Below are 15,012 nucleotides of genomic sequence, written 5' to 3' on the forward strand. Positions count from 1 at the left end.
GAGTACTAGTACTAGTTTTCACCGTCGTCGTTAATCAATGGGCGCCAAACCCGGGGGGGGGGGGCACTTACATCGAGTCGATACGATGCGCGACCAAAGAACACGTAAAAAGGATGTCTTTTTCACGATAGGGCACGTTACGTACGTAACGTGATAAGGGTGTCAAAAACACAAAAATAATGAAAAAAGGGTATCTATCTCGATAGAAAAATTACGTGTTTAGGCTCAAATTTGCGGGGATGATAAAAGAAATTTAAAATGTTTCATAAAGGATGTCATTTTTGCCCCAACACTTCGTGTTTAGAGTCCGATTTGCATGAGGTGTAGAAGGTGGGGTCGTACTAAACCAAATAAGGTAAAGCCGACGACCGAAGGACCCGTAACAATAAAACACTCCTTTACTTGTTTAGGGGTTCATTTCAGGGAATATTTGCCAAGAGTATCGTTTTGTTTCCAACACTTGTTAAGGGTAGGTTTTCACATGCCAATACTTGGGGAATCCAGCCTTGGCCATAAAATGTTGTGTTGGGAAAGAGAAAAATAGATTAAATAGAATGGTGAAAGTTTGAAAGAAATCGGACAAGCAATAAGAAAGTTATAGCTGCTTTAAAATTGAGATCACTAATACTATGTAGATTTCAAATTGGCAACTGGGTAAGTAAATTATGACAAGGGGCAAGGACAACTTTCCCATAGGCCATGTACTTTATTATCAGGGATTTGTGGTTTTCTCCTAAGTACCAATTCCCCTGGGGAAGTAATCTAAATATAACCCAGGTAGTATGTTGTTTTATGTCCTCATGAAAGAAAAATTCAATTTGTAATAAAACTTTGGGACAAAATGACATTTTAGCCATAATATGTATTGGAGTACATGGAAGAGTAGTCCTTGCCTTACATCACTATGACATCACATGTGCGGCCAATTTGAAGTCTCCATGGGTATAGTGATTACCAATATTTACAACTTTTAAAAATTCATAACTTTCTTGTTGTTTGTCCGATATTGTTCAAACTTTCACCTATCAACTTGTCTGACATTTCTTTTCCTTATAAAAACAAGTTTTTATTTGGGTTGGATTCCCCTTTAAGGGGTGCATTTTCAGAATATGAAAATTACGTGTTTAGGGTCCTTTTCGAGACCCCATGGTCGCGCATGGTATCCACTCTTGAATGGAAGTGCCCCCCCCCCCCCGGGCGCCAAACTGTTATGAAGCAGGTGTGAAAATCAACAGGCGCAACATGTTTTAACCAGCACCGGTGTTAAAATGATTAGGCGCCATTTAATTTTGGAATTAGGTAGGGCCGATAAATATTCACCGACGCCGATTTAAATTCAGGCATCGCCTATATCCTTATCTACCGGAGCTGATTATTCATGATCGGCGCCGGTAAGAGTCAGAAAGCGCCGATTTTTCTTGACCGGCGTCGATCTAGAACCAAGTAGCGCTGATTATTCCTGGTTGGTGCCGGTAAATATACAAACAACTTCGACCATTCTTCAGGCCTACTATACCAGCAGCGCCGTGGAAAAAAAATAGGGGCGGGGGGGGGGTGGGGCGCCGGCGCTACCCCAATCCCAAGGATCAAGTTATGAATGAGTTGAAGCAATGAATATTGGTAAATGATGCAATCAATCAACTGCTGATGTCAATCAAATTTTTATAATTATTGGAGAAAGAAAGTCATATGAATTTAAGAACAGGACAACCACTGTATCACCGCTATGCCACTGTCATCATCACAGTCGGTCCACCACTACTCAAGAGTCAAGACAACCCGGTAAGACAATATATATGCAGAATAACTCTGTACTGATCTCTGTCGATTTTTTTGGCCAGTGAGGCCAATTCTCCTGATTCCTGTACAACGTTTATGGAAACAACGGAAATATAAACTTGAATTTGATAGCAACATCCAAAATGAAGTCCCTGCAGTGCATAGTGACTCATCGCAAATGGATCGTGATATTCAGAGGCATCCTTTTACTCCCTGAATCGGGCTACACCGGTGGCCGTGGGTGTTCTTTATCCTCGTAGACGTACGACCAGCTTCTTTTCAGAATCTTGCTCCAAGTAGAAAAACAAGCTCACACACAATACCCGCGAACAATGCGGACAGCCTGCTCCGTGATGTCATGAAAAGAGACTATCGATCGGAGCATGTTGTTTGTCCAAATTTCACTTCCTCGTTGAGTTCAATTTGCGGCTGATCGGACACCAGTGATTGCTAAAACTCGTAAACAAGTTGGCGGATGAGACAGAAATGTTACCAGAAAACTCACAGTGATTGCCCATTTTGGTCAAGGAAGAGCTTCAGATGTTGGATCAAATATAAGTGAGTATGAGAAGTGAGAAGTATGTCTTTTATGCATTGTTTTTTTCATGTAGATCAAGGCCTACAATCTGTTTTCATTCTGCCGTGCCAGACAGTGTTGTAAACAAATCGATATAAACTGTGAGTGTGGAGATGGCACGAACAGTCATGCATGCAGATGCCAGTGGCACTGGCAGTGTGACTATAGAATAGTATGTTGATTGTATATTGTAGCTAGTATTTGATTAATGATTATAATCAAAGAAAATAGTAAAAAAAGCACACAGTCTTTACATGTGGCGGCATTTATAAAATCATGATCCAAGTCCCTGGCCTGGTGACTTGGATCCACGGACAATTTTTCACAACGTAAATGCCCTGCCTCAGTAGGATGGGGGGTCGGGTGTCCGGACACTTTATATTTTTGAAGCTTTCTATTTTGTCTTTGGATTACACAAAAAATATAAATTCAATAATTGTAATCATATTCTGTTTTGTTCTTTATAATATTTCCTAACATTTTGTACTAAAAATTGGTGAAACTTCACTTGTGAATTTTTCCAAATGACTTTCTAAAATTGATCGTCCGGACACACGACCTGTCCGGACACACAACAACTGGGTGTGTATACCTGGCTGTCTCTACCAAAACCTGTTGTTGTTGTTGTTCGTTGTGGGTCGTTTCCACACCCAAATGAATGATCTCCTCAGTATTCTCTCACTGTTTGTCACAAGGTTGATGAGCTGCTAGGTACTATTTGCTACCAAAACCTTGTTGTGGTCACTTTTCTCTTTTCAGTCTCCTCTTTATTGGCATAATGGATACATCTTCTTCTTTTCAATCTATTGCTTTGGTTTGTAAACTAGTACTTTTCAAATAAATAAATCAGGATTATATTCATCTTTTTATGTTTCTCACAATATAATACGTTTTTACTAAATAAATCAATATAGGCCCTATGATCCCACTTCAGTCTCCATTGATTTATTTTGTTGATTCCTAATTTACTAAATATATCAGAATTGCATCTTCTTCTTTTCAATCTCTATTGCTTTATTTCGTAAACTAGTACTTTTCAGATAAATAAATCAAGATTACATTCATCTTTATATTTTTCACAATGTAAAATTTTCTTTATTTCGTCTACGTGTTTACTAAATAAATCAATAGGCTCTATGATCCCTCTTCAGTCTCCATTGCTTTATTTCATTGATTCCTAATTTACTAAATAAATCAGGATTGCATCTACTTCTTTTTTAGTCCTCATAGCTTTATTTCGTCATACTTTTTATGCCAAATAAATCTCTTTTCATTTATATGTTTCTTGTGATTATGCTGTATTTCGTCTATCACATTTTTACTAAATAAATCAAATCGCATCTCCCACTTAACAGTCTCCATTGCTTTATTTCGTTATGTAAAAAGAATGTCTGTATAATCCTCGTGATCCAAGTCCCCCTCTGAAATAAAACGGCAATTAACCCGTTGATATTTATCTTCCCTTCAATTCCCTCCTCTTCAAAACCACTCTGCCACTTTTAGACAGTTTCCTAGCGATGATAAATGAATATTTTATAACATAACCTTGTTCATAGAATGAGTGGTCTAGATCCACTCACACGTGTTGCGAGGCAAGTATTAGTTTACTAATCTCGCACCATGAACCGCATTTGGCAGGGGATTTCTAACTAGTGGGTCGCGCGTGCTGTGATCTCACTTCTGGTATCCACAATACACGACTTCTATGGCTTGATTTTTCTGTGCGCGGCAGCATGTAATGAACCCTTGGGTGGCCTAGATATGTTCTTTTGAACCAAGTAATTTCTAATATTTTGCCCATTTCATAAAAAAGTCTCAAAATTTACAGTATCTAGTGTAGATCTAGTCCGTTTCACGGTACATCATATCTTTCTTGTTTACCAGGTAATCAATGAAATGCCAGCTACAAATGTCCCAAGGTGAAAAAAATTATTAAGAAGAACACAAATTATTATTGAGCCTGGATTGGATTGTTCTTGTGTATGATTCACACTATAAAGAAGGTGTAGAAAGATCTATGTTATTTTACGGGCCCCGTTGTACAAAGAGTTACGATTGATCCAATCAATCACAACTATGGAAAGCCAGCAAAGTCAACATATGAAATGCACATTTGTTCAAAAAAAATTCTAGATATGAATCCATATCCATAAATTCATTGATTTCTTGACAATTTGGAGTGTTCTCCTTTGATTACAAAGGACATTTTGCAAATTTCCTGTAGAAAAAATAATGACACTGATGGATTTTCAAAGAGTTACGATTGATTGAATCAGTCGTGACTCTTCGTACAAGGGGCCCAGGCACGTCCTGATTGGTGAGAATGTGTAAAATTCATCATTTTTGTGCATTGTAATGCAGTGCAAACATTTGCTCACTCTCGAGAGCAAAGCAGTGCCATGATCTTGACTAGGTACCTATAGGAAAGCAGTAAAAATTTCATGTAAAAAAAAAGTAAAAAGTAAAAAAAAAGGGATGTTTTTTTAATGTTACATGAACTAGATCTACATACAGTATGAAAAAGTCTCAAAGTGCAGGTGTCATCTCCATACTTGTGTAATATTAAGAGCACCAAGTATAATTCTCATACTTATAAATTAAAGATAAATTCCAGTTTTGGTAACGATCTCAAAATGACTTTTAACAGAATCTAATATAATGACCACCCAAGTGTCTGTTTAAAAAATATGTGCCATAGGATTCTGGAAGAAATTGTGTAATTGCTGAGAAATAAGCAAAATAAGCACGGATTCGGTCACTTCCGTCAGGTCTTTATTCCAGCAATATTAATACACTGTCCCACGTGTGCATATCTGTGTTGGTGATCTTCAGTGTGAACATTTTTCAGCGTAGATTTCAAGATTTCACAAAGTTCAGTTTAACTGTACCAGATCTAGATCCTTGATGATATTCTGACAATGAAGCCTGGTTTTACAGACGCTCTCATGAAATCAGTGTTTACAGCAACTACTGGCATTTCTCTTTAAAATAGACGTTATAAGGAATTCATGCAGCCATATATACACCAATGAAAAGGCAGTAGAACATGATTAACTCATCCCTGTGTCCATATCACTGTAATGGCGAATAGTGATTTTTAGGTGACACTTCGTAATTCTGAAACACGTAAATTGCCTATACCTCGATGTTCGTTAATCTGAAAACTTAAAGGGTTCGTTAATCCGAACATTCGTGGCGTTATTACGAAGGTTTGATAATCCGAAAACTAAATAAGGTTCGTTGTTCCGAAGGTTCGTTAGCCCAAAAAACGAAATAAGGTTCATTAATCATTACGTTTTCGGACTAACGAACCTTCGGAATTACGAATCTCATTTTGTTTTCTGATTAACGAACCTTCAGAATTACAAACCTCACTTTGTTTTCGGACTATCGAACCTTCGGAATTACGTACCTCATTTCGTTTTGGGACTTACGAACCTTCGGAATTACGAATGTATGCGGATTTTTAATTATATTATTTTATTGTACTTTTGAAAAACTATCAGAATTCTGCTGGCTCCAGTCCTCCTCAAACTGTGCTTGTCTGTGAAGAAGAAAAAGGGAGGAACCCGACAGGGCGTGTCAAGATGCCTCCCGTATCGGTACCAAACTTGGACCAGTGGAGCGAAGGGGAACTCAGCACCAATGTGGAGCTTATGTGCCTGCTACCAAATGGTATCTACATACCACTCCAGTGCAGTCGGGAGGAAACCCTTACAAGCATCAAAAGAGTAAGTGTTGGTCCAAATAAATTCATATATTGCTTCACCTATTCATTCATTATTCTTCTAAGTATCAAATGCCAATGTCATTGGCATTTGATACTTAGAAGAATAAATGATGACTCATATGCCAAACTTGTATTACCAAGGAGTTACCAGCATGTTTTCCCCAGGTGAAGAGGGAGAACCCCTGATAATTTGGAGAAATAACATTATTTGGAATTGGCATTCAGTGAGTTTAGGTCATCATTTATTTCTGTATGTTCAATATTAATAATTTCATCCAAAATGGGAAATATGAACTCACTGAAACAATTGGCTTTTTTGGTTGAATGACCAACCTAATCTCGAATATTTATTTATTTATTTGTTTCTGCATGTCATGATAATTTACATAGTGTAACCATCACAAAATTGATTACATTGAATTTTACATAATAATAATGTATAATTATGATGATTAACATAACATTAACATAACTGATTATAACAAGGTTAATTTTTGCAGACATGCAGTGGTATGACAAAATAAGCAGATGCTTGAGCTGTTGTCAGACCTTTGAATATATGAAATGCATACATAAATATAAAAACAATACTGAAAAGTCAAAACTAATGATTACTCAAAGAAGGGAAAGAATAAGAAAAACAAAACAAAGAAAACTAAATAAACAAATTATTATGTTCCACAACTATTTACAAATATTTACAAGGAGTGTATGAGGCGTAATATAATACTTGAAATTATATCAATCCTTAAGTTTAAAATGTACAGTACAACAAAATGTGTCTTGCTAAAGAAATTACATCTTAGAGACAAGTATGCGTTTTACCGCATTTTTGAAGGAATGCACTGATAATATATTCCTAATACTAGTAGGTATCGAATTCCAAACATCAGGTCCATAATGTCTGACAGATTTGTGAGCCAACAGTGTGCGAGGGTTATACAAATGCATATTAGATGCTTGTCTTGTGTGGTAGGTATGGATAGTATTATTTTGTTGAAACATATTGGAAAAGCAGGTACATGTAGGTAACATTTTGGCATTAAACCGATACATAAAAAGGGAAGTTTGAAGAAAATGGACATCATCAACAGTAAGACATTGCAGCTTTATAAAGAGAGGGCGTGTATGATCACGGTAACCAACTCCAGCACAAATGCGAATTGCTTTCTTTTGCAACAAAAGAATTGGGTTTGTGACACTCGTTGATGTTGCCCAAAGAATATTGCAATATGACACATAAGGTAGAACTCAATGAAGGAATACAAACATGGGTCAGAATTTTGGCCGGAATTCTCAAAGGTTGGCTTGGCCCAGGCTAAATTTTGCCCTTGGGCTAAAAACAAAAACCATGTTGGCTAAATTCAACCCACAAGCATTTCACAAATGATGGACTATAAACTAGGTCCACCTTTGAGAAACAAAAAATTTAGCCTCTGTGGGCTAATGGCATAATATGACGCATTTTAGCACTTTGGCCCACATTAAAAAATTCTGGCCCATGTCGGTATTTCTTCATTGAGTTCGTCATTCGACTGAAGAAGCCATTTGATGATTTGGGAATCAGTGAATTGTTCCCCCCCCTTGCGATTTGATTGGAAGATTAGTGCGATGTTGCAGGAGAAATAAAGGCATGGTACAATGTACAACAAACTCATCTCATTGACAAGCATGATAGCTGGCTTTATAGCCAAACCTCTCTTACTGGCTACCTATCTTTAGTGAAAACCTGAAAAACCAGAATCGTCTCCCATTTGAAAGGAATATGTGTAAAGACCGCCTGTCCCCAGTTGCCACTTTTTCTTTTTTCTGTTTGGTAGTCTTTATAGACAGATTTGATTGAATGTCAATGCTACATGTACATGTTCAATGTACGCCAAATCTGCATCAACTCTCGGATGAAAGATGTTCGTAAGATACATGTATGAATCATGGAATGCACACGACTAGTGATCCTTTCTATTGCTATGTGATATCCTTATGTACATGTAATTGAGTTATGACCTACATGTACAGTAAGAACATGTCCCAGTCATGCGTTAAGTCATTCGTAACTTTACGAACAGCTTTATGAAAAACCCACCAGGGGGCCGTTTCATAAAGATGTTCGTAACTTAAGAGTGACTTTAAGAACGACTGGCGAACCTCTTTTTTTCACGCTAAATCATTGCTAATATGACCCCCCCCAAAAAAAAGAAATAAGTTTTACCATGAAAAAATGAATATGAGGTGAAAAGAAGATTTTATTTATTTTAGATTTACATTAAATTGTAGTACATGTTTACAATGTATATATACAATAATTATTTCATATGAATAAAACCTGTCATTGTCAGTTTGTCACTGAGTATAATGAAGAGTATTGGAGTTGAGCATGAATGCAGGCAGTAAACAGTTTAATTAGTGAACATGTACTGTTTCTCCTGTTGATGTGGTTTGTCAATGGGAGTCGACAGAAGTGTGCCATTGCTGACGATGGTTCTGTAGTTCATGGTAAAGGGTAGTATGTGCTATTAAAGGCTGCGGGAGCAAACAGATAAATTATTCAGCATTATTTGGAAGTGATATACAAGAACATAGAATTGCTTTATCATACGTGTAGTTAATCATGATGATTATTCTTTAGATGCCGTGGTTAAACTTGTAATAGATCTGTGTTAGAAATTGCATCTCTTTTTTATTTGGCATTTTGAGATAATGTCTTTTGTGAGTTTTAAATTTCAGCGATTCGCACATTAATAGCCTACTGGGTCTTCCAATGCTTCACCAATATTTTTTATGGCGAAGCCACATTCCTTTTTAACTACACAAATCGCGAGAACTTTAAAAATATAGTGCATTAAGACATTGTATTATTACAGTATCTTTTGTAATAATAAGCTCCTTGAGCATTTGAAGAGCACTGGATATTGTCATTTTGATTATCATGATTATCATTATTTATCATCATCATCCCTACATGTATTATTGTAGTAGTGTTAGTGTGTTACAGTTGTTGTTGTTATTAGTACCATCATAAATATAGTATCTTTACAGTGCTCACTACCTCGGGAAGAAAACTATTTTGCTCCCAAAATGTTCAAAAGAGCCATGGAAATTTAAAAAGAAAACCCAGAAAATAAGTGTCTTTATCCAAGATGTACATTGTAGGAGGCAGTAGTCTTGATGGTGAAAAGTAGCCCCAGAAATTGCCGAAAATGAAAAAAAAAAGAAAATTCCCTGCCCCCCCCTATAATGTACATGTGTAATGCATATATACTACCAGTACGACGCATTATTCTGCTCCAGCAGCCCAGGTTGCGGGCCGTGCATATTTATTTTCCACCACAGTAGAGCTTCTAGAATACCCAGAGTGTGGGAGGTGACAGCCAGCCATGTCTCATCCATAAAAACCCCTGATTACCTGTCACACTCTACCCTGGGCGGCTTCTTACTCACCAATTAGACTCCAAATGTCGGAGGTTGGTTTATGCGATGTCAATGATGCATCCACTCCTTCATGGTGTTTGTTGCATCGTGAGGCACAGACACAAGTACTAGTCTGTGCTATACAGACTCTTTACAAAAGAATTTGTCTGTATCGATAAGGAGAGTTTATTATTCCTGGAGTGTCAGGCTGTTTATAATCAGCTATTAGTTTACCCACCATCATGGGCATTAACAGGCCTGCCAACTACTCCCTTTTTTCCAGGAGTTTCCCCGTTTTTAAGATTTTTTATCAATAAAAAGAGGAGCACTCCATTTTTCCATTTAATTAAGACAAAAATAAATTGGCCCATATAGTGGTGGGTATGGGGTGTGTGTATGGGTACATGTGTATAGTTTTTTTAACACTTGTAATTTCTCAATAGTTAAAGGGGAAGTTCACCCTGAAGAAGACTTTGTTGTAAAAATAGCAGAAAAAATAGTAAAAAATATTGGTGAAGGTTTGAGGAAAATCCGTTAAAGAGTAAGAAAGTTATTAGAGTTCAAAGTTTTGGATTTGTGACGTCATAAACGAGCAGCTGCCCCATGTGTTATGTAATATAAAACGCATGAATTTCAAATTTTATATGGTTCCTGATGACTTGATTTTGTTTTCTATTTATGATCGGGTGTGAAATGATTTGTCTATTGATATACAAAAGGTACAGTAAAAACCATTTTCAATTTTCTGAGAAAATGACATTTCATTGATTTTTTACCATTCACTATGTAGGAATGCTGCTCGCATATGACGTCACAAATCAAATAATTGAAATTCTAATAACTTTTTAATTATTTGATGAATTTTTCTCAAACCTTCGGCAATAATTTTCATTTTTTTTTTTGCTATTTTTACAACAAACTTTTTGTCAGGGTGAACTTCCCCTTTAAATACACATATGTCTTAATTAAAAAAAGAAAAAGTGAGTGAGCACCTGACATTGAATATAATTTACGTCGCACGATCAGGATTCCCTTTTTTTTTTCATTTTCAAATGTTGACAGGCCTGCATTAAGAATTATATAAAATCACTTGCTGTTTTCTTTTTTTTTACATGTACATCTAATTATCTTCAAACCATGACTGGTCAATTGAACTACATGTAATCATTAGTACCATTCAGTTACATGTAGGAACAGATTTTTACTGTGCTAAAAACTTAGTTTGTCAAATTATCGATTTCAAAAAGACGTTTGATTTGAATAGAATCCATATCACCAATTTATAATGGACCTTATTACTAATTATCTTGCTTTAATTTTTAACACTTGTTTTAGGGTGTTTAATTCTGTATTAAATGTCCTCATCAATGAGCATCAGTAATGCACGTACTGCATTAAGTGTAAAAAGCGAGTCTGCGTTTACAGACTAGACAGTCATTTCTGTACATTCAAAGACTTCTGCATGGTACACAATATATTAATTGAGATCCAGATATTGACATAAGGTGGTGCTGCACCATCCCGAGTTTGCTCAATCTCGAGATTTTAGCGCGAAATTTGTAAAATAGCGCGCTGTTTTGCAAATAATCCCAAGTTGACTTGGGATCGCAATCTCGAGATTAATCCTACGAACTACATGTAGCGCGATAATTCTTCTCCACTGCAAATTGCGTCTCCACTGCAAATAATCTCGAGATTGTTTGAATCGGGATAATTTGCCGGATCAGAAATAGCGCGCTAATTTGAAAACTCGGGATGGTGCAGATGGCCCTATTGGGTTTGCTCATGAATAAAGAAAAAAAAGATAAACAGAAATCATCAACCTGGCATCGTAGGGTAGATACTTGTAATACTGTGTTTGTAGCATCAGCAAGGTATATGATGGTGGGCCCCAAGTCTGCGCACTTAACAGTTTGAGTTAAGATTTAACATGAATTTCTTCGTATTTCACAAGATCTTTTGGTTAATAGTGTTACTTATTAAGAGTAAGTGTACCAAATTTCTCATTAAAAAATGAAAGAAAAAAGATTTTCTTGAAAAAACCTCGGGCAGTCATTTTCAGATTGAAAAAAAAATGGTACCCCATGTCTGCGCACTCATTCACTTTGCACACGATTCAGGGATTTGGATGAGAAAGGCTGCATTCTGAGGCGGTCACATGAAATGCCCTGAATTCATTATTTTTTCACCATTTAAAGTCAGATTTTTTTATGAATACCTGTCTATGTATTGCATGTGTAAAGTTCGTGCTCGTTGCGTATCTTCTTTTACTAGAATCGCGCAGATACACGGGTGCGCAGACTTGGGAGACCACGCAGATATGGGGGAACTGACCATACATCAATTCAATTCTGCCTTTCAAGAACTTAAAGCTAAATGATAGTAGCTGCAGTAAAACACTACTTTCGTGAGAAAGTCTGTAAAACCAAGGTTAAGTATGACTATATCATCGTGAATCTAGATCTGGTACATGTACAGTTACATTAAACTGAACTTTGTGAAATCAATCCAAGCTGAAATACGATCACACAGAGGCACACGTGGGGCAGTGTATTTTTATTGCTGGAATAAAGACCCGACGGAAGTGACCGATTCCGCGCTTATTTTTCAGCAATTACACAATTTCTTCCAGAATCCTTTGGCACATATTTTTTATTTATACAAACAGACACTTGGGTGGTCATTATATTAGATTCTGTAAAAAGTCATTTTGAGATTGTTACCAGAACTGGAATTTATCTTTCATGTTTAAGGCAAAAATAGATCAAACATGTAGATGCGCTATACATACAAAAGCAGGAGTCTTGTTTTTTGCTGTAACTATTAAAGGGAAATTTATCCAAGCCAGGTGGGTGTGAACTAAATCAGTATGAACCTCTGTGAACAATATTTGGCAAGTTTTTTTTTTTTAGAACTGAATACATGTAAGTTCATTTATTCTTGTTTTCTCGTGATCGAGTGGGTATGGATGCACCTCATGAATAAAAGATTAATGCCTTTGGTCTACATGTATGCATTTGAATTTGAGATTTTTAATCCATGTGAAATGAAGCATCATTCTGCATATACATGTACATGTATTAAAGGGAGGTTTATAGCTGAGAATGTACCACTGGTAGATTGTAAAGGGCAAGCCCATCCCAAATTTCCAATGAAATGTTGATATGAAATTGATAAAAGAGATGAAAATTAGACAGGCACAAAGAAAGATATTTTGCCCGTTGAATATGATGTGCCACAATACATTTGCTTCTACTTGATGTAGGCTTTGTTTACATTTAATTGGTATTTGGCAGGCTGTCACACACATCTACTCAAATGTTCTTGACTTTCGTAATGACTTTGTGTATTCTGATATGTATTTGGAAATAAAATAAATCCTGGTTGCTCAAAAGTGAATATCACATTCCATCTATTGGCAACAATCCTGCATTATCTTGACCTTGTAAAGACGAGGATAGTGAGTTGTTTGTTTGAAATGAAATGAGAAAAACAAGTTGGTAGGTTTCAAGGAAGTATTGCTCCCTGGGTATTTGACTCAGTGTTTTGATTTTCATATTGACTCGGAATTGATTTCATCCTGAATCACAAGTCATCATTTTATTTTCCCTGATGGCTCAAAGCAAGGAATCAGGATGTCATATAAATATATTGTATTGTTATTTGAACGAATGAGAGTATGAGAAAGAAGGAAGAGGAGGAGGAGAGTGGGGAGAATGAAGAGATGAAGAAGGAGGAGAAGAAGAAGAAGAAGAAGGAGAAGGAGAAGAAAAGAAAGAGGAGGAGGAGGAAGAGGAAGGAGAAGGAGTAGAAGAAGGAGTAGAAGAAGAAGAAGACTGAAGAAGAGAAGGGGATGTAGATGGATGAGATACTGTATTAAAGGGGAAGTTCACCCTGAAGAAAACTTTGTTGTAAAAATAGCAGAAAAAATAGTAAAAAATATTGGTGAAGGTTTGAGGAAAATCCGTTAAAGAGTGAGAAAGTTATTAGAGTTCAAAATTTAGGATTTGTGACGTCATAAACGAGCAGCTGCCCCATGTGTTATGTAATATAAAATGTATGAATTTCAAATTTTGTATGGTTCCTTATGACTTAATTTTGTTTTCTTTTCATGATCGGGTGTGAAATGATTTGTCTATTGATATACAAAAGTTACAGTGAAAACCATTTTCAATTTTCTGAGAAAATGACATTTCATAGATTTTTTACCATTCGCTATGTAGGAATGCTGCTCGCATGTGACGTCACAAATCAAATAATTGAAATTCTAATAACTTTTTAATTATTTGATGAATTTTTCTCAAACCTTCGGTAATATTTTTAATTATTTTTTCTGCTATTTTTACAATAAACATTTTGTCAGGGTGAACTTCCCCTTTAATACAACAGAGAGGAAAGGGATTTTTTTGGATAACAGTAAAATAGTACATACTACATGCCCGGGGGGGGGGGGGGCCACTTCCATTCACGAGTGGATACCATGCGCGACCATGGGGTCTCGAAAAAGCACCCTAAACACGTAATTTCCATATTCTGAAAATGCACCCCCGTGCAAATCGGACTCTAAACACAAAGTTTTCAGGAAGAAGGGGGCAAAAAGGACATCCTTTATAAAACATTTTAATTTTGTTTTATCATCCCCGCAAATTCGACCGTAAACACGTAATTTTCCTAGCGAAATAGATACCCTTTTTTCATTATTTTTGTGTTTTTGACACCCTTATCACGTTACGTACGTAACGTGCCCTATCGTGAAAAAGACATCCTTTTTATATGTTTTTTGGGTCGCGCATGGTATCCACTCGCCAATGTAAGTGCCCCCCCCCCCCCCCCGGGACTACATGTAGTTGTGTACCTGTGTTCCATCTGTCTATTCCTGTTTTTTTATCATTGTAATACAGATGTGTTGTGACAGCTACATTTATTCCCTTTTCAATTCTTTCAGGATGTACATGTATTTTTCTTCTTTTGTGTGATGTGAATCACAGAGAAGAAAAACAAATTATTTTACTCTCTGATTTTATACCCCTTTCATAAACCTATCCTCCAATTAGCCGCCTAAGAGTAATGCGGATAATTCAATAAAAATTGCGTTCATAAACTCCGAAAATATTCCGCACTATTTTTACGAGCGCCCGTCCTGAAAAAGGAGGATAATCGTCATGGCAACCGCTCAGACTCCCTCCGATGCGGTTGCGTTGGAAAAGGGTGACCTTGTGACCGCTCCATGGCAATTATCCGCATTACTTTCGAAATGCGTTCATAAAGTCAAAATCTTGTCTCGATGCTGCTATTATGCGGATAATTGCAGCATCAAAATAATGCGGATAACTGTGGTCCTCCGATTTTACGACCAAATTATGCTGCTATTAGCCGCATAATTGGGTTTATGAAAGGGGTATTAGATACAATATGTAGGACGGACTGTGTTCGTGTTTAGTTCAAGGGCCTCACAAACATGTCTACTGTATGTATACAGGAGAAAATTATTTCCCTGAAGATTAGTCATTTTCTTTTT

The 15,012-nt window shown here is 36.6% G+C and overlaps 1 protein-coding gene across 1 annotated transcript in view; it reads left to right on the forward strand.

Annotated features, from left to right (window-relative positions):
- The first annotated feature begins 2,144 nt into the window (after positions 1–2,144).
- The window catches only part of LOC121427515 (phosphatidylinositol 4,5-bisphosphate 3-kinase catalytic subunit beta isoform-like), a 37,912-nt gene continuing 25,044 nt past the window's right edge, over positions 2,145–15,012 (forward strand). Inside the window, exons 1-2 of the mRNA XM_041623950.1 lie at positions 2,145–2,337; positions 5,863–6,087. Coding sequence (XP_041479884.1) covers positions 5,944–6,087 — 144 coding nt within the window. The 5' untranslated portion in view covers positions 2,145–2,337; positions 5,863–5,943. The remainder of the gene's footprint in view (positions 2,338–5,862; positions 6,088–15,012) is intronic.

This window comes from Lytechinus variegatus, chromosome 14 (genome assembly GCF_018143015.1).
Source record: "Lytechinus variegatus isolate NC3 chromosome 14, Lvar_3.0, whole genome shotgun sequence".
NCBI classification, from domain to species: Eukaryota; Metazoa; Echinodermata; class Echinoidea; order Temnopleuroida; family Toxopneustidae; genus Lytechinus; species Lytechinus variegatus.